This window comes from Equus caballus, chromosome 5 (genome assembly GCF_041296265.1).
Source record: "Equus caballus isolate H_3958 breed thoroughbred chromosome 5, TB-T2T, whole genome shotgun sequence".
Lineage (NCBI taxonomy): Eukaryota > Metazoa > Chordata > Mammalia > Perissodactyla > Equidae > Equus > Equus caballus.
This window is the reverse complement of record NC_091688.1, coordinates 77800755-77821861: the sequence shown is the minus strand read 5'-3', so window position 1 is coordinate 77821861 and position 21107 is coordinate 77800755. Positions and strand designations below refer to the sequence as shown.

At 38.8% G+C, this 21107-nt stretch overlaps 1 protein-coding gene across 7 annotated transcripts in view; it reads left to right on the top strand.

The window, feature by feature from the left end:
• Positions 1 to 19227, top strand: part of RPAP2 (RNA polymerase II associated protein 2) — a 72585-nt gene extending 53358 nt beyond the window's left edge. For 4 of the 7 annotated variants that reach the window (XM_070268739.1, XM_070268742.1, XM_070268744.1 and 1 more), the window contains 2 exons: positions 15547 to 15696; positions 18619 to 19227. In XM_070268739.1, coding sequence (XP_070124840.1) covers positions 15547 to 15688 — 142 coding nt within the window. In that variant the 3' untranslated portion in view covers positions 15689 to 15696; positions 18619 to 19227. Of the gene's footprint in view, positions 1 to 15546; positions 15697 to 17072 lie in introns of all 7 variants that reach the window. The other 3 variants (XM_070268743.1, XM_070268738.1, XM_070268740.1) reach the window with 2 other exon arrangements.
• Positions 19228 to 21107: the final 1880 nt, after the last annotated feature.

Below are 21107 nucleotides of genomic sequence, written 5' to 3'. Positions count from 1 at the left end.
AAAAAACTGGGAATGTCCTCAAAGGCGTATTTGCCTGTTACTTTTTCTTCCCTAACCCCTGTCACCTACCTCCCTTTCCCATGTGTTTCTCTCTCTTTGCCTTGAATGTCAGTGTTATTGGTAACATTTTGCCTCCTGTATTTAATTTCAAAAGTGAATGAACCAAACCTTTTATATTTCTCCTTCCAAAAATGCGTATTAGTAGTATTGTTTCATTACTTGCTCTGATTGTTTCTTACCTGCCTCTACCGCATGTCGGTGATCTGCCCCCCAGGAGAATCAATTCAGGACGGTGTTTCTAAGCTTGACCGATACAGCCACTATGTTTAATTCTGGTGACTTTCTTTTTAATACTGATGATTTTCACATTCCCTGCCTTCTCATCTTTCATGACACACAAATCAGTCTTAGGGACATATACATGTACTTCACCAAAATATGTATATATTATATTTTATGTATATACACATCTTTTATACATATATGTGTGTGTATATGTATGTAATATAAACTTTCTACAAGAGAGTAAGAGACTTTCCATTAATCCAAAACTTGTGTTTGGACAATGTGTAAACAGTACTAAACCAGCAAAGATGTCTACAGTAAGTAAGGTGAATTTGAAACTGTTTTCTTACCAAAACAGTCTCCATGCAGCCAAGGACATTGTCTAGGTTACTTTTGTCTCCCTAGTTCCAAGCACTCGATTTGGCACTTAGTAAGCACTCGGTGAACATTTGTAGAATAAATCAAATGAATGAATGGACAAGAAAAACTTGGATAAATTATTGTTGATGTTATGGACTTCAACATAGAATTGGGAGCACTGATAAAAATTGCATTGCACAGGAAAAAACAAAAATAGTTGTTTACTATTATGAATGAAAAGAAGGACAGTGACCCTGTATCTCTGTAATGATTCATATTTTCCAGGGTGGGTATAATCTGATAAGAAGGTGACCATTTAACCTAAAAAGAATTGCTACTTTTAACCAAATCTAGCATTGCTTTTTTCGCAAACAGATTTTTATAAAATCTTTAATAAAATTAATGAAAAACAAAGCTAGATGTCAATGTGAGATTATCTTTTAGCTCATATAATTATAAAATTAATGAACATTGTAATTTTTGTAATGTTTCTTTGATTTAAAAACGTTATTCCAAATACTGCTTTTCTCTTATATTTTATGGACTTACTCTTTTGTCTTCTGTGGACTGTTACATAGAAGAATTGGTAATAGGGCAGTTAGTCACCAGGTATATAGATTTGGCACTAAATCCTTTATTTACCTGATGCATCACAGACACAATTCTGGAGAATTCTTTAAATGTTTTACATGTTGATATTTGTTCGTTGAATTGGAAGCATTTATCAAATATTAATGGGTCCTAATGGAAAATTTCACTCTAGAGGCAAACTCTTCCTTTAACTAGTTTACTAAATGCATTTTATTAACTAGTCTTGCAAACTTGAATGGAAGTTATAAGGAGAAAAAGATTCCCAGGTGCATTGAGTGCATGTTAAATGCAAGATCCTAATCGCCCAGTGTGTTTTTTCTCTGTTCTCTTTAAACACTTCCATTTAGATTGTGTATTGTAGAGACTTAACACCTTTTGAATATTCTCCCTGCTTCTGACTTTTCTCATTCTGATAGTTCTAGTTAACAGGAAAGTCATATGGGTCTTGGAGGCAAAATTCAAATGCTTCCATTTTACTCCTTGTTTAAATATTTTTACAGAGCTTTAGAGCAGATTATAAAGGCCGAAGGGTAAAACCAGGCTTGGTATTACCTAGTTCTCACTATTGCTGTTTGTGTTGCCCTGCTATCCATTTTGAATGAGGCGTTTGAGAGGTGGCTGTTTGCCATTTTAGTGCAGCTCAGGTGTACTCTGGCTTAAAAGACAGGGCATATCAAAATACACAAGTCTTAATACTGAACATTTCAGTGGAGCAAAAGCGCATGGGAAGCTGCCACCGCTGCTGGTGAACACTGCCATTTCTGTGGAGGTGAAATCACGTTACAGTAACTGGATTGCCCGTACTATTTTCAGTTTCATTTATTTACTGATTTTCTTTCCAGTGAGTTTTTCAGGCCCCATATTATGATGCTGTTCATCAAATGGAGGTTTTTAATCCCAGTGAGTGACAAATCAGCTGTACTGCAAAAATGTTTAGTAAGAATAAAGCAACCACCAGGTTACAGCTGGTATTCCTGTGGTTTCAGAGCAGAGAAAAATGTTGCTCATCTGAAACCTAAGACTTACACAACTTCACGTGCTCCAAAAATCCTTAAACTATAAAACTAAATGCCACTAATTCTCTGTAGCTAAGTGATACATTGAGATAGATGGTTATACATTGAAAGTAGGAATAGAAATATGTACTCTTTCCCCAAGGAAAGAAAACTAGACATTTAGGGGGCCAGCCCCGTGGCTGAGTGGTTAAGTTTGCGCTCTCTGCTCCGGCGGCCCTCTGGTTCGGATCCTTGGCGCGGACATGGCACTGCTCATCAGGCCACGCTGAGGCGGCGTCCCACATACTACAACTGGAAGCACCCACAACTAAAATATACAACTATATACTGAGGGAACTTGGGGAGAAAAAGCAGAAAGAAAAAAAGGAAGCTTGGCAGCAGTTGTTAGCTCAGGTGCCAATCTTTTAAAAAAAAAAAAAAGGAAAATAGACATTTGGGGAAAAAAACTTTTCATATAATTTGAAGGAATATATGAATCCCCTATATCCCAGGTTAACATGAGGAAGTGGAGTTGGCAAATGTAGGTTTCTCTTTTGAAGAATTTGATGATAAGGGTAGGAGGAGATTGAACAGTAACAATATATTTTGGATAAGAGAGACTTAAGCGGGGCTGGCCCCGTGGCCGAGTGGTTAAGTTCGCGCGCTCCGCTGCAGGCGGCCCAGTGTTTCGTTGGTTCGAATCCTGGGCGCGGACACGGCACTGCTCATCAGACCACGCTGAGGCAGCGTCCCACATGCCACAACTAGAAGAACACACAACGAAGAATATACAACTATGTACCGGGGGGCTTTGGGGAGAAAAAGGAAAATAATAAAATCTTAAAAAAAAAAAAAAAAAAAGAGAGACTTAAGCATATTTGTAGGGTATGGAGAAGGAGCCAGTAAAGAAAAATAAAATGAACATGGTGTGGGGGGTTAGATATACATGATGGAACAGGGTCCCAGAGGAGGCACAAAGAAATAGGATCATGGTCAGAGGCAGGAATAGCTTGAACAGGAGAGAAGTACTACATCTGAGACATGAAGAAAATAAACAAAGAATAATGTGGTTATAGATCAATTTTTAAGTAGAAGGGAGTGATTTTTAAATCATGCCTGACCATTTCATTTTTCAATGACGTAGGATATAAAGTTGTGTTCTAAGAGTAAAGAGATGACTGTCATGTAGAGAGTGAAAATAGTGGTAACACAGCAGTCATTGAGGAGATCTGGAAAAGGAGCTCATCAAGGGCCAGAGAAGATTGACAAGTGACACCACATGCCCAGATGAGGCCAGAGATCATGGATTTGTAGTGGTATCGATCTGCAAAGTTCCCTTCTTCCTCCCACTCCCGTACCCCCAGTAGTGTTCAGCCATCCTGTTGTAGGTGTGGAGAAAGTAGCCTTGACCTCAGGTTGTAGTTTTGATGAATAGGAAGGCTAAGAGAAGGATGCAGGTGATTCAGAAGAGATTAATTCAAGAAATTAGGACAAATATAACTGGCAAAGGATAATGGAATTATCTTAGGAAGAAAATTGGTTATTCCATTCAAATATTTGTATCCCTCTCCCCAAAGTTGTATCTTCAACTCTGACATCTCTCCTATGTTGCAGACCAAAAAAAAAAAAGTATATATGTATTTATTTTTTATGCTGGGTATATCCATTTGATATACCTTCAGGTAATTCAAACTCTCAGATCTGAGATTGAGCTCACCTTCCCCTTCAAATAGTCCCTATTTCTTTTGGTGGTATTTCCATTTCCCTAATTACCCAGAATTAAAATCTGACTTGTCTTTGGTGCTTCTCTTGTCCTTTTCCCCCATATCTAATCAGTTGCTAAGTCCTGCCTCTGTAACTTCTCTTATAAAATTGTTCTTCTCCTTTCCCACTGTTCCTAACCCACCTCAGGCCTTCATTACTTGCCTAGACTGCTGCACTTACAGCTTTCCTAAACAGGTCTCCTCGCCGTGTGTCTCTTCCCTCTTCCCTCAGTCCATACTTCCTCCAGCTATAAGAATAATCTCACTAAAGCTTAACGCTGATCAGGGCACACCTTTGTTCAGAAACCTAGTGACACCCCAGTTCCTACCATGTAATTTTGCTTGAAATTCAAGGCCCTTCTAAAGAGGCCCCAACCTGCCTTTCCAATGTATTTCTCTTTTGTGTCCTTACGTTGTGACCACTGACTGTTTGCCCCTACAAGTATCTTTGTTAGCACTGTGAACTCTGTTTAGAATGCCTTTCCTTTCCATATTTGTCTGTTGTAGTCTTCAAGGCCTAGTTCAAATGTTGCTACTGCTTAGAACCCTTTCTTAACCCCCCAGAGGTAGAAATAATATCCTCCTGGTATAAATTTCCTGTAGAGGAGACCTTTCTTTTAGACCGTATTATCTTCTGCTCTGTTACATAGGCATTTATGTAAAGATCTCATTTCCTTTGCTATTCAGTATACACTAACAGTGTAGTTAACAAGTATAACAAATGATCAGAATTGCACAATTTATTGAATTCAAAAATTTAACAGTGGCTCTCAACACTGGTTGTACATTAGAATCACATAGGGAGCTTTTAAAAAATACTAATACCTGATTTAAAGATTTTGGTTCATTGGTCTAGGGTGGGGCCTGGACATAGGTATTTTTTAGTTCCCTCAAGTGATTGTAATTTGTGCAGACAGAATTGAGAACCACTGTTCTTCTAGTGCAGTTGTCAGTGTGCTAGGTAGAGATATGCTAAATCAGTTGATTCAGCTATGTCTGCAAGGATTTGATTGCTTAGAGGCGCTTCTTAGCTTTCTTGTAAAGTCTCCATTAGTTGATGATGTTGGAAGGTGCTTCTTGGCTGTCACAGAGAAAAGATGAATTAGAAACAATAGAATTGTCAGTTTTCATTAGCATATTTTATTTTGTAGTGGCAAATTTCAAAAATTATTTGAAGTGCATATACAAGTGGGCCTTTGAAATCATAAGGTCTACTCAGTTCTTAAAATGAATCAGACGTGAGTTTGTGTGGTATAGTGGTTAGAAGTGTAGACTAGTGGGAGTGCTGCTGGGGTTGTTTGCTCATCTCTTAGTGACTACGTGACCTTAAGAAAGTCACTTGAGCCTCACCTTGGAGTTAACACTTGCTGCAGCTTCGCAGAAGGGTTGAAGATCAACAAGTCTGTTTCATAAAGAAAAAATTATTTTTACAAACTTGGAAATCACTGTAGCTTCTTATGTTTAACTCAGTGATTGAAATCCTGCCACAAAGGGAACACCTGGGAAAAAGAACCTGCGTTGTTCAAAGGAAGTGAATTCATTTGCTCCAATTTAGAAAACCACCGACCACCCATTTTAAAATATCTGAATTATAAATTCAGCTCTGACCTCGTGGCATTTATTTCCTTGTCAATTGTAAAGCTATGTTTACTCTTTCCTTAAAAACAACATGAGCAGCGGCTTAGAAAAGTGCCATGAAGTAATTACCTCTGCGTATGGCCCAGTCTGTGTTATTTTGTGGAAAAAGAAAACCTCTTCCAGAAGGTGCCTTTTTTGGTTCTTTCCCTGTGCCCTGGTGGCTACTGTGTTACTTTGGGGAGCTAGCCAGGGGCCACAGATAAATTACTTGCATGCCGAGGAGCCGTGAATATACAGATTAAGTTCCTTTTGAAGGTTTATATTAGAATTTTTTTAACACCTGAGAGAGGCATTTTGCAAAGTGTCTTGGGTTTGTGTGAGCCCTCAAATTTCTGAATATAGATGACATTTTGACCCACTGTGTTACTTACTGGTCACAGCTCTCCTTTGTTTCAGTTTTGAGTGTATGTTTGTGCAGACGGAGGCATTCTGGTTTAATCCTTTATCGTTCAGCACTTGTTCACGTAGAGAAGGAGGGACAATCCCAAACTCATTTTTTTGAAGAAGACAAAACATGGGTAAAGTGACAGTTGTTGCGGCCACGTAGGAAGAAATTAATTAAGCTTGCTAGATAAGCAAGATCCCTTTGTGATAAAGGTGTCCGTTTTTAGCACTGTTCTTAACCAGCATGCCCCTGGATAAGTCCCTTACCAGGTACAAAGCCTTCAGCTCTCAAAAGGAGGCCAGCTGGATAGGCTGAGGCTAAATGTCACTTGGGGAAATCAGGTGGTACAGCCTCATAACAGAAGACCATGCAGTAAAACCTTGCCTTTCAGAGCCTTCGTTTACCCAGGCCATTCTTAATAAAGTTGCCTCATCTTCCCAGAAGACTTTTGTTTTTGTTTGATTCTAAGCTCCCACAGTGTCAGGTATTATAATATCTGTTCTGTTTTTATTGGTAAAGTGACAGGCACACTGTCTGTGCATGTAAACATGAAAAGTATTTCTGTTTAACAGAAATACTCCTCTTACCTTCTTCCCAGCCCTAACTTCGATGGATGAGAGAGTGTTAAAAAAATTTCTTTTAAGCCCACCGTTATCTTTTAGCAGTTTCTGCATGTTCATCACCTTGATGCCTGGTAATCAGCAGAACAGGTTCCCTACTGCAACAGAACTCTGTATGAACCTAGTAATTTCTCAAATCTGATAGGTACAGAAAAGTGTGTGGCTTTTCACTTCCTGTCCCTTCCTCCAACCTCAAACCATAGAGAAGCATGCTTTCTGGTGACATTTATTCACACAGACATTCTCAGAGCTCTTTCTTTCCTTAAAATTATGCTGAGTATGAGGGTGTTGTTCAGTGTCATTTTATACCAGCCTACCAGTTTGATTCTGTGAATTTGGAAATCAGTGATAAATACTCAGGAAACTCCCTCTAAGAGTTATTGCTTCTCTTAGTTTTGAGGGTCAGGTTGTGGGATATCTGTGCTAGATCATTTCAGGCAAGTGCCTGATGTGATCTTAACACGTCAGATTATTCAGGAAAGGATAATTCAGTGCTGTTTCCAGTGTTCCAGGAGCTGCATTTTATATTCCCCAGTGGGAAGGAGTGCAGTGAGCAAAGCAATAGAGACCACAGTGGGGAAGGCCATTTAAAATCCAAGTTCGGTACTGACTTACTGCATTACAGGAGATGGAAAACAGAGAGTTCCATCAGTTGTTTAGCTCCACTTGCTCAATAAACCACAACTTTAAATTCTTTATATACCTTTCTCTGTTGTTAGGATACAAACCAGTGACTCAAAATTATAGGTAGCTTACTTCTGAGGCTTAATCAAGAGTTTGTACAGCTCTAAATCCTTGGCTATGAGGATTTATAAAAATGACACTTTTTAATTAAAAAATCTCTTTCTTGTTTCAGTTGTCAAACTTTGAAACTCCTCTTGCTACCGCGTATAATAATTCCTGTTAACCAGATGTTGTTTGATAGCTCAGTCATAACAAATGAAGGGTGCTTGTCCTAACCTGACTTGCATTCTGTCCTTTTGAAGTGTAGCATATGTGGAGCAGTCAGCTAAATAAAGGTCTTATCAATAAGATGCAGTTTGACACTTGGCTTTTTGCTTTTGTTGTCACGCCATTTACCATATGGTAAAGAACTAGTTATAGAAGGCTGCCTGTCTTTTCGGAATAGAGATTTGAATCAGCGACATGAGAAGTTTCCCCTCTTGTTTGTGATTTCAACATTGCAAGTTATGTTGTTTTTTTCAAATTATATTCTCCAGCATATAGACTATTTGTGGTAAGCCATCCTTTTAGTGTCACCTTTAGAGGTTTTTATTCAGACTTAAAAGCACTTGAAGGAAATAAATTGAAACATAAAAATCTTTGGTTTTTACTCACTGCCAATCACATTTTCTATTATTTTAAAGGTATTTCCTATATAAAACACATTGTTAAATATCAACTGTGGTATATCATTGTTTTTTATTTAAGTAGAATTAGTTTTGGGCCCAGTTTATTGTGGTTTTGATATTCACTATTAGAAACTGCAGGACTAGAGGAGAGGCTTGAGTCCCTGTCAGTGTATTATAGGGTTGGAGTTGTTCTTGAATGAAAAGGTTTAACAGATAAGTGATATATCCTAATAATAGTGTACAGATAAAAGATTAAGAGGAAAGGAGGAGCTTGGGGAGTCAGGTTAACAAGGTGGGGGCGTGGTGTTTGATAAGATCCTGAGATTGTACTTGAAAGACAACTTAGATGTGAAAGATCTTATTTCATGATATCTTTATTTGGGGTGGGAGTTATGTTGTTTTATGTTTTGAAGTAATGAATTTATACAATATTTATATTCTGAGGCACTACAGTTTAGGGAAATGAAATGCTAGAAGAGGGTGTAAGGAAGAACACCAATCTGAATAAGGAGCAGTCAGACGGCGTCTATGAGGAAGGATTAAAAGGACTTGGAATTAATTGAGAACCATTTTCAAGAATATAAAGGAATGAGCCAGCCCTGATGGCCTAGTGGTTAAAGTTCGGTGCTCTCACCACTTTGGCAGCCCAGATTCGTTTCCTGGTTGCAGAACCACATCTCCCATCTGTCAGTTGCCATGCTGTGGCAGTGGCTCACATAGAAGAATTAGAAGGAATTACAACTAGGATATACAACCATGCCCTGGAGCTTTAGGGAGGGGGAAAAAAAAAAAGAGGGCGAATCCTTCTTTGCAAAAAAAAAAAAAAGAAGAAGAATATAAAGGAATAACTTTTAAGAAATTGCCAGAAAGTTTCTGTGAAGGAGACAATAAAATTCTACAAGAGACATTTAGATTTTATATGAGGAACAGTGTCTAGAACTTAAAATTTATTCACCATTGCAGCATGCTACACATAGAGGTATAGAATCCCCCACCTTCAAGATCATGGAGATAGTTTCTTCACAGTTTTATGTAAAGGGACCAAATCACCTCATTAAGAAAAGATCTTGTGTCTCTTTCTTAGATCATTTAACTCTTAAGAGGAAGAGATTGAAAGGGAGTATAGATTCTAAAAACAGTTGAGTCCTTGTTTTGTGGCTACATTTTGCAACTTTCATTGACCTAAAAAGGATAAGAATACCCCCCATTCAAGAACAGTAATAACAGCTAGAAATGCACAGAAATAAAAGACCTATGTTAATTGGGTTGTAGATATCCTAAATTGCTCTTCCTTTTGGCCAATAAATCTCATCTCATTTAAAGTGAAAAGAATTTCCTCTCCTTTCACATTTCATCTGTGAGGATGAAGTACTTTTGCTCCTGAGGAAGGCACCAAGCAAATACTCCAGGGCCAGTCCTTTGCTCCAGTTTCCTCTGTAGGACTGGAAGGGAGTTAAAGCTACAAACCTGAGCCTGGTCAGTGGCACTTAGCACTACTCACTCTTGGCCAATCTTAGCGCTTCCCTGACAACACTGAGTTCCAGGACAAGTGGAAGTGAGGAGGGGAAATGCAGGAACAGGTAGTAGGTCTTGATTTAATGCTTGGTCTACCTGATGAATTTGAAGCTCAGCTCATCTCACCAATAGATGTTATGAAATATTCTGGCGGGAAGATGCTGCTATGTGCAAGCAGGAGTCAGGAAAATATTTCCTCCCTTCCTTCCTCTAAAAATGAAAGGAGGAAAAAACACTTCTAAGCACAATAAATAAGTGGCCTCTTAAGCAACTTCTTCATTCAGCAAGTAACTATTGATCATCTACAGTGTGGCAGGCATGAGGCACAAATCATTGCTGTCCTGACATTCACCTTTTGGATGGAAGATAAATGGTAAACAAGCAAACAAATAATAGAATTAGACAATAGTAAGGACTGTGGAGACGTTAAAAGACGTAAGTAGGTAGAGAGGGTGAGAGTGAGGATGGATTTCAGATGGGAGAGGTGACGTTTAAGCAAAACTGATTCACATGCAGGAGCCCACCATTCAGAGATCTGGAGGAAGAGCACCCCCAGGAGAGAAAACAGGCAGCTGCTAAAGTGAGGACAGACTAAACCTCAGTATAATTGAGGCAGGGTTGGGCAGCTGGTTGGAGTGGAGTAAGCCAGGGAAAGTTCTCTCTCCGGCTGGAAGATTTTATGAGATATTTTTGGTTTCTTAAGCATCTTCCAAACTTTAGTGATCCACTGTGCAAGAGATCTTTCACAGACAGACCCTGAATATCCAAATGGTTCCTTTGGATTTCTCATGTCCTGTTTTAATTGTTCTCGTTATCAGAGCTATAGTATATAAGCATTATATTAGTGACTCAGTTACTCATTTTATTTTATTTTTTTTCTAAGGATTGGCACCTGGGCTAACAACTGTTGCCAATCTTTTTTTTTTTTTCTGCTTTATTTCCCAACCCCCCCCGGTACATAGTTGTATATCTTAGTTGCAGGTCCTTCTAGTTGTGGGATGTGGGATGCCGCCTCAACGTGGCCTGATGAGCGGTGCCATGTCCATGCCCAGGATCCGAACCTTGGGCCGCCGCAGCAGAGTGCGCGAACTTAACCACTCGGCCACGGAGCCGGCCCCACGGTTACACATTTTAAATTAGAATTGGCACGTAATAGTCTTCTAGTATAAGGGTCGGCCAACTTTCTGTAAAGGGCCAGATTGTAAATATTTTCAGCTTTGCTGGCCCTACAGTCCCAACTACTCAACTCCGCTGTTGTAGTGCAAAAGCAGCCATAGGATACCTAAATAAATGGGCAAGTCTGTTTTTCACTAAAACTTTACAAAAATAAGCAGCAAGCTAGATTTGGACCACAGACCATAGTTTGTCCACAGACCTGTTGTACATTGAGAAGTGCTAATATGGGGAAGCAGCAGTTTCAATTCTATAATCATTCACCAAATTATTGAGAACAAGCCTGTGGGAAATACAAAGACGGATGAATAAAATGTGATCCCAGTCTCCCACTGTCTGGTAGGTAGGAAATATATGTACAATTAACAATACATACTTTCATATTATTTGAAATATTTATAAGAATTTATTCATGTGATTGAAGCAATGAAATGAAAGGAAAATAAAAGGCCCAAAGAAATTGGATTTCTCATACAAATAGTTATTAAAGCATGAGACCAACCTGATCAGATCTTTGAGAGAGGATTGTGATGGTAATGTGGAGAATGGATTGGAGTGGAGACCACTTAGGAGGCTGTAGCTGTAGTCCAGGCAAGAGAGAACTCATCCGAATTAGGATGGGGCCAGTGAGAATGGAGGAGGTGAAATGGACTCAAGAGGCACTTCAGAGAAGGATCAGCAAGACTTGGCAACTGATTGGACGAAGAACATTAAGGGGTGAGAGTTAAAGAAGACTGAGGTTTCCAGTACCAGAAGGTTTGATGAAAATGAGAGGTCAGAAATTCAGGTTTGAATGTAATGTATTTGAGGTAGTTTTTGGACATTGAAAGGGAGAAAAATCCTAGAAAAGTTAGAGATTTGAATCATTGATAGTCAAAGCCATGAGAAGGTCAATATGAAACCTTAGGTAAGACCTATCATTAATGGGCTGGTGAAAAAAGAAACGCCAATAAGAGAGATTGGAAAGAATCCGGTGGAAGGAGAATCGTGACAGAGAGTGCATCCAAAGCCAAAGGAGGAGAATTCTAGGAAGGGAGGAGGTGATCAGGGACATCAAATACTGCAGGCAGCTGGGAAGAGAACTAAGAAGAGGCTTTCAGATGTGGCAAGTAAGAGATCACTGTTGACCATGAAAAGAACAGTTCCAGTAATAAGTCTTTGCTCGTCTGTCATTGGGCCTGGTTCTAAGCCACGTAGGGATTGTGTTGCTTAGTGTTTTCTGGTTTCCAGAGCCCTCTTCCGTGGTCACTGATAACAATAGCAGACTCTGGACAGAACCGTGTCTCCAAGCTCAGTGCAATGCTCCTCTGCATCAGATAGGTCCTCAGACTCCACTCAGCCTGACGACACGTATCATTAGGGCAGCATATACCCTAAAAAGAATCCCAGCAGTTAGTAGCATCTTGGCAATGGCTACAACCAACTCTTATCATTGACTAAAACCATAATAGGATAATAAAATGTTATGATCTTGCCTCTTATTCGTCTGTGCAAGTAGGCACAGAAGCCTCTTGCTACAAAGATGACATGGAAATTCAGCAAACGCTCAGTAAGCAGCCAGGCTGGAAGAGTGGGCAGGTAGTCAATTGCTATTAAGTAATAAGACATGTTAAAGTAGATGAGCCAAGGAATCAAAAACATAAGAATTATAGGTAGTCCTTATCCAACTTTAAATGTAAATCACTTTGGAGATAGGAGCAAATCATAATTCTTTTGAATGAGTCATTCATAAAATTATAATATACTATAATATACTAATATAACTAAGATTTTCAGGTTTCAGCATCTTTCTTGACATAATATTATTCATTATGACTCTAACTTGTCAAAACCACCCTTCATTTTTTTGTATTCATGAGCCTGGTGAGAGGATAATTTTAAAGAGAAAACACAATTTTTTACACAACTCTCCAAAAGCAGTCCACTGGATCACTAATGTTTAGAGGTACACAGGGGCTATTAGAGTATTTATTCATGTATACCTCACCTGATTCCAAAAAGGATTTAAGTCAACTTGAAATTTTTAGAAGGTTATTATATATTTCTATGATCATTTACATTCTGTGTTAGGGACTGAGGGGTGGGGAAGAAGTCTTTCAGTTAAAAATTAAAGGGGAAACACAAGGGAATAAATAAGGTTAAAGGAAATCTCGTTGGCTAACTTTCCAGAATTATAATTATGCAACAACACCTAGGGCTCAAGTGCTAAGAGTAGTCAGGAAATCCTGGCTCCAGCTGCCTAAGGATTGCTATCTATCTGCTTGATGACTTGCTGCAGAAATCTCCAGGCCCCAAGTTGATATTCCTGTCTCCTAAAAGACACCAGACCTTGTGTGATTTTTCTATCGGCACTTCCTTCTGCCTGCCATCTTCTTGCCATTTTTATATTTGTGGTCCTCCACTTCTCAAAAGCAAATTTAAAACATTCTGTTCTTTCTGCATGTTCATTGAGGACTCAGTACACATCAGTTAGACTAGTAAAGATTAAATTTATAGAGTGCTCTACAGCCTACAAAGAATAAAAGCTAGCATATTAGCCAAGAGCATGGGGCTTTTTTGAGATAAATTGCCTAGGATCAAAGCCCAGACCTGCCACTTACTATCTTTGTGCCCTTGGGGAAGGTACTTCAATTTTTTGTGCCTTTGTTTCCTCATCCATAAAGTGGGAGCGATACCACATCCCTCAGCATCATTGTACAGTTAAAGGCAATAATTCATGCTTAGAACAAGTACGTAGTACGTACTCACAGGGAGCACATGGTAAGTGTTAATTGATATTGTAATCATTATCATAATTGATTTTTAAAAAACCTATTCATCTACAGTGTCCTACTTGAATTTTGCAGTAATAACTTTGAAGGAACTTAAGTATTATTGATTGCATTGTTGCTTTCCTTTTTTTTTTCTTTTTTTGCTCCTAGCTAAAGTTTCTCATTTACCCTAGTTTTTCTTTATGAACAGAATTTTTAGGTAAATTTTTAGAACACATCTTATAATGAAGTTATTAATTTGTGGAATAATTTGGCCTAATAAATTTGCTAGAGAAGTGTTACTGTTCCTAAAATATTTTCTAGCCAGGGCAATTGATAGAACGATTCTCTTACAAGTTGTTTCTCTATAACTCTTCTTATTTTCTGCTCTCATGTGGGCACGCAGGTTGAAAAATCTAGCAGTCACCATTTACTTCTAATTTGAGGGTTTTAAAAACATACTAATGGCACTTTGAGATGTAATTGAGAAAACTTTGTTTTCATATATGAACCAAATACTGGTCTCCTTGAAAGCCAGAGAATTATTTCGAATGTGTCATATAAGTACCATTTTAAATATACACAAGAGCTAGGTTTCTATGGAGTTGACATATCTCATGCCTCCTCTGACTTCCTGGTTTTATTTTAGCCAATGTTATCCCATCTCCAATATCTTTGGTCTTATTGTGGGGAAACAGCAACTTTTTATTTTAAATGTTGACATCACCTAAGTGTGGGAGAAGCCAGGGTTGACTTCTGGGTTCCATCTCCTCTGTAGGAAGATGCCTCAGGAAAAGCTGGCCCCAACTGCCAGAGTTCACCCAAGTGCCCAGCTTGGGCTTGGCATGGAAGACTTGGGTAGTCCTATTTCCCAGTATGAATGCCTTTGGGGAACGCCTGCAGACAAAGCTCATAAAGTGTGTGAACCTAGTGCTCCATTCCCTAAGTGGAAAGAATACAGGGAGATGGGGAGGGAATACGCTACAGTGGTTTGCCCGTGTAGAACTCTGTGGATTTTGCTGGACTATTGGAGTCATCTGGTGTCCAGTTGTTGCTAAGATGCTTTCAGGGATATAGAGAATTTACCACCTCCTTCAAGTCCTGGCCATCTTTGGACAATTCTGACAAATTTTTCCTTTTACTTCTACTTTCTATATGAGATGGCTAAGCGGGGAAGAAATCTGTGTCTCAGAAAATAGCATTTCCCATTCCATACTCACTACTGCGAAATTGCTGTGCTCTGATTTCTTGATTTAAATCGGAGAGTTATTTATATTTGATGTGCCCAGTGGCAATGACCAAGGTTAAATAAGCATCTGGAAGAGCTTTGTGGGAAGCGTAAGACTATTTGGGGGGAAAAAAAATTTCTCCCAAAAGCTTTTCAGGAATGTAACTTGCAAAGGTTCTGTGAAGCTGGAGGTAAAAAATAGATATATTTATGAAAACTAATAAATCTTTTTATTATTAAATCTGGTGTTTAATCTTTAGATATTCACTTTTTAAAAATCATGCTTACAATCAGATTTCAATGAAAATTACTTTTCAGATGGTGTTACATGTAATCAGTCTTTAAGGGTATTTACTGGAAGTGGTTAGAGAAAAAAGCAGTGTTCCTTATGACGTTCATATTAAGTGCCTTATAAGTTGTAATTCATCTATATAGTGTTTTTTAAAATAAAAATGTTGAAATTTCATCTAAAAGGTAATCTTATTATTTATTGTCTTTTTTTTGAGGTGCTCTAATCCAAATATTCAAAATAAATTATGTTTTAAAGCAATTCTGAGCTCTAAGTTTCTCTCCACAACCTCCTTTCCCCAAGTGGAAAGACTTCATTGATTTTCTTTTCTGAGCAGAATTTTGGTAGTTTTTGCTGGCAGGATGAAGAATATGTTATAGATTCAGGCTGTTAGACCTCTTTCCATAACAATGTGTTTGATCTTTCGATCTTTTTTTGAGATTTCTTTTTTGCCTTTATTAGTTAAGCCTTGTCTCTCTGGGAATTTTGTTACGTCAGAGAGACTTCATCATCCTCACAAAATACCCTCTGCCACGCAAGACGAGAGCCCCTTAGACCTTCCCATTTCACGGATGGGTATTTAATATTTTTGGTTATTTCAGACTGACTCCAATTCTGGGCATTCAGAAGCACTTTCAGGAAAATGTGGTGTTTACACAGTTTATAGCGACCCTGCTTGAAGAATTACATTTAAAGAATGAAGACCTTGAAAGTTTAACTGTCATATTTAGAACAAGCTGTTAACCAAAATGGTGAGTTGGATTGTGTTTTACTTTGATTTGCTTTTCATTTGTTGCCTGTTTGGATTCTTTTTTTGTATTGGAAATTTTTAAAACCAAGTACAGATCCCGAGATGTCCTCAGTTTGCTCAGGAAGAACCCGATAACCTTTAGTTCTCAGCTGCTCCAGTCACTTCCTGTCCGCTCTCATTACTTTGTGCCCCATCCTGCTTCTTCCTCCTGTATAGGCTACCACACTTAGTTCTATTTCTTGCAATCCAGGAAACTCCCCACCATCACTTTGTACTCAAACCTAGACCAGCCCGCATTTCCCATCTGATTAGTTTCTCCCCAGGAAGTAGCAATTTACTTCAACCAAACGAGCAGCAGTCCATTGAGAATGTCCTCATCGTACTCCCCTCTTCAAGGAGATCAGCCCCAACCCGCCAATATCTTAGTCCTCCCACGTGCAGATAAGCAGGTGAATTTACAAGTCTGGTTTTGTTAAGTCCTGACCCTGCTCCTACTATCCTGAGTTCTTGCCTCTTTCAAAACTGAGCATCAGAAGGTCCCCTCCCTCATCCTGCCTTGATTGCAACTCTGCATCTCTTCCTCCCTTTACTTCTCACTTTGCACACTCTCAGGTGCTCAGATAGGTATTGATTTAATGTTAGAATTGAAGACATTCATCCTAAACTATAAATGAGATGCTCTCAGGAATTTTCTCTTTTTTTAACTTTCAATTATTTTTTTAAAATTATGAAAGCAATACAAGGTTGTTGTAAAAATTAAAATTAAATACAGAATTGCATATAAAATTTTTTAGAAAGGAAAATTCCCCCCTCACCTGTGCCTCCAATCCTGTCTCCTTCCCAGAAGCACACTTGATGTGTATCATTTTATATTTTACTTGAATTTTTGTTAAAAAAAAAAAAAGGAAAAAACCTTCAAGCAACTCTTTAAATATATGAGAGGGATATTTGAGACAGGTATTGTGGCAGGCAAGGAAGAACAGCATCCCTCTATTCAGTCTGCTGGAAACAGAATATAAGGAGTCAGCACTGTAACTGCCCCCACTTAGACTGAGCCACCTTTACAAACGACCCTGCTCCCCCGAGGACCCTGGAAAACAAAGGCTTTCACTCAGGGAGTGAGCTCAGCTCAGGTTCACCTTTGTAAGCATCAAGGCAGGGGCCCTTCTAAGAATATATTGAGGTTGGAGTTTTGTTTTATCGAGCTTCAGGTACAGAGGATTGAAGTAATCACACTACTGAGGTCATGACACCCTAACTGCATAGGTTAAAAAATTCCTTTTCCAGATAGACTGAGAACAGAATGCCTAACCAGAGGTCCTTCCAGACCTGCTTTAATGAATAGGTACTGAATAAGAATCCTTTTTTTTTTTTGAGGAAAATTAGCCCTGAGCTAACATCTGCTGTCAATCCTCCTCTTTTTTGCTGAGGAAGACTGGCCCTGAGCTAACATCCGTGCCCATCTTCCTCTACTCTATGTGGACGACGCCTGCCACAGCATGGCTTGACAAGCAGTACGTAGGCCTGCTCCCAGGATCCGAACCGGCAAACCCCAGTCGAACTTAACTGCTGTGCCATGGGGCCAGCCCCAAGAATCCTTTTTAATTAGCATATTTTAAACTTGTATGCAAACAGATGGTGTTAAAGTACTTTTAAGGACTTTCAACAATAGATATTTAAGTGGATTTAACAGCTCCCCTTTGATCATTGTTTATTTACATTATTTGTGTCAGTAATCCAAGGAAAACCTTTGACTAGACTTTTTGTCAGTATTATGAGATTCTGAGTGAATGAGGCTTTATTAAATAATTTTCCATATGAGAAATGGAGATGGTTGTGTGTAGGTGGATGGATTTTTTTCCTCTGCATGAGTTTTGTAAACCATAAGTTCATTTGAGTGTAAAGATTTTAACCTTTTAGCCTTTTTAAGATTAAATTACTGCTAGCTAGTATATGTAAATATGCTTTCAGTTGCAGATAACAGAAAAAAAATCCAGCTCAAACTAGCTTTTCTTATGGTGATATATTAATTATCTTCTGCTACTTAAATTACTCCAAAATTTAGTGGCTTAAAACAACAAACATTTTTTTATCTCATGGTTTCTGTGAGTCAGGAATCTGGACCCTGTTTAGCTTAGGGCCTCTGGCTCAGAGTCTCTCTTGAAGTTGCAGTTAAAGCTCTGCCAGGGCTTTGATGTCATCTGAAGGACCACTGGGAGGTCCCCTTCCAAGCTCACTCATGTGGTTGTTGGCAGGATTTAGTTCCTCCCTGAGTTGGACTCAAGGCCTCAGTTTCTCACTGGCTATTGTCTAGAGACTTCTCCCATTTCTTTGTTTTGTGGGCTGCTCCATAGTGCACCTCACAACTTGGCATGTGTCTTCCCTCAGAGTGAGCAAGTGAGAGAGGATACCCAGTATGGGAGCCACAGCCTTTTTGTAACTAATCTCAGAAGTGACATCCCATCACATTTGCTGTATTCCAGGACTAGTTAGAAACTAATCACCAGATCAGCCCAGGGTTGCATAAAGGTGTGAATACCAGGAGGCAGGGATCATGGAGGGCCATCTGAGAATCTGTCTACTACAGGGGGCAAAATTGTCCAGTAGTTCATTACCACACTGTCCTGGTGAGAGTGTTGAACTACCCACTCATTGAGGACACCCCTGAACCAATCCATGTGGCCATGAATGCAGTGAGCTAACCCAATCATTCTGGCAAGGGATGGGGGAGAGAGAAGAGGACTGTCTTGTTGACCCAGACCCATCAAGGCCTACCCTTTGAGCTGAATATGAAGCTGAGTCTATTCCTCCCAGACCACTATTGCTACATAATGAAGGAAACTGGAATGTATATTGGGAAGAAAACACAAACTGGTAAAATATTTTAGGTGTTTTATTCAAACTGTCCTTTTTTGCTTCACAGGTATAATCCATGAAGACAAAATAGAATATGAACTTCTATTCACCATTTCTGGAATTCTAGCCACAATGATGGTCTGGTGGTGACTGATAACTAGCTTTGTTCCAAGAAAGACCTTTACCTCTTAGATTTCAACTCCCTGCCTCCCCGTTCCTAACTGTACAGAGAGACTTCCCCAGATAGAGGAGAACCATTTATTCCAACAAGGACAACCAAGTTCTTGCATCCCTAGCTATAAGACATAGTATTTTTATTTATTTGAAAATGAAACGAAGTCTTAAGTTGAAACTCGAATGAATATTCAAGAAAATATAATGACCTCTTATTTTTTCCTGAATGATTCCAACTATCTTATCAGTTGACAAAAAAAAGTTGAGAAAATTCTGATATTGGCCTCACAGTCTAAACTCTAGATTCTAAAGAACAGTAAAGAGTTAGGTCAATAAATGCCATCTAAGGTGAAGCCCTTTCAAAGTCTAGTCATTATTCTTTTAAAGAAGCTGACTGTGCTATAAAATGGTCCTGAGCGATGTGGTGAACCTCACAAGTCCAAAACAGGAGTATCCCAGAGCTTTCTGGACTCAAAGAAATAAAAAATTTTTAGAAGTGGAATCTGCAGTTTGTTATCAAGAGGGACAATCACTAGAATTTACACTATTTTTCCGAAATACATATCAAGCATGCAAGCTAGCAGGGCCTCCAGAACAGTTAAGGGGAGCCTCAGACAATTTGGGGAGTTTTACTGAAGGACCAAGAAACAATATAAAATCAGATGTACACTCTTGGACATGGAGGAAATGACAGCTGCTAACATTGCAGCCATGGCAAGGGGCCAGAAAGCAGCCTGGTGGAGTAGGGCGGTCAGTGGGCAGGAAACCTACACATTCAACAATATGCAAAAGTCAATTGTGTTTTCTTATACTAGCAATGAAAAACCCAAACATGAAATTAACAAAACAATTCCATCCACAGTAGCATCAAAAAAGAATTAAATACTTGAGAATAAATTTAAGAAAAGAAGTACAAGACTTTTACAATGAAAACTATAAAACATTCACTGAAAATAAAGAAGGTATAAATAAATATAGAGACATTCCATGTTCATGAATTAGAAGATTCAGTATTGTTAAATGGCAGTCCTTCCCAAATTGATCAATGCAATCCCTATCAAAATCCTAGCAAGTTCTTTTGAAAAATTGACAAGATGATCCTAAAATTTCAAGGGAAGTGCCCAAAAATCCAGAATAGCCAAAACAATTCTGAAAATGAAGAACACTTCCTGATTTCAAAACTTACTACAAAGCTATAGTAATAACGACGGTGTGATACTCATGAAAATAGGGATAAAGATCAGTAGAACAGACTTGGAAGTCCAGAAGTAAACCCTCATATTTATGGTCAATTGATTTTTGACTGAGGTGCCAAGGAAATTCAATGAAGAAGGACGGTCTTTTGAACAAGTGGTGCTGGGACATTTGGATATCAGTCACAAAAGAGATGAGTTTAGGCCCTTACCTCCTACCATATGCAAAGATAAATTCAAAATGGATCAGAGACCTAAATGTAAGAGCTGAAACTATAAAACTTTTAGGAGAAAACCTACATGATGTTGGTTTAGGAAAAGAGTTCTTAGATAAGATGCTAAAATCTCAGTTCATAAAGGAAAATATTAATAAGTTGGACTTCATCAAAATTTAAAACGTCTGTGTTTCAAAAAAACAGGAAAATAAATTGACAAACCACAGACTGGGAGAAAATATTTTCAAATCGTATTTGATAAAGGACTTATATCCAGAACATATAAAGAATTCTTTTTTTTTTTTGGTTTTTTTGATTGGCACCTGAGCTAACATGTTGCCCATCTTTTTTTTCTTTTTCTTCTTCTTCTTCTCCCCAAAGCACCCCCCAGTACGTAGTTGTATATTTTAGTTGCAGGTCCTTCTAGTTGTGCTGTGTGGGACGCCACCTCAGCATGGCCTGATGAGCAGTGCTAGGTCTGCGCCCAGGATCCGAACTAGCGAAACCCTGGGCCGCCGAAACAGATGGCGCAAACTTCACTCGGCCACAGGGCCGGCCCCTAAAAAGAATTCAAAATAAGACAACTCAACTCTAAAATGGGCAAAAATTTGAATAGATATTTCAGCAAAGAAGATACACAAATTGCCTAGCATATGAAAAGATGCTCACCATCACTAGTCATTAGAGAAACGCAAGTTAAAACCAAAATTAGGTACCACTTCACACCCACTAGGGTGACTATAATAAAAAGCAAACAGTGTTGATGAGGATATGGAGAAAATCCAGCCCTAATACATTACTGGCGGAAATGTAAAATGATCTGGCGACTTTAGAAAAAAGGTCTGCAGTTTCTTAAAAAGTTAAACATGACCCAGCAATTCTACTCAGTGTTCCATCCCAAGAGAAATGAAAACGTGTTCACAAAGACTTGTAGGCAAATGATCATAGCAGCAGCATTCATGTTAGTCAAAAAG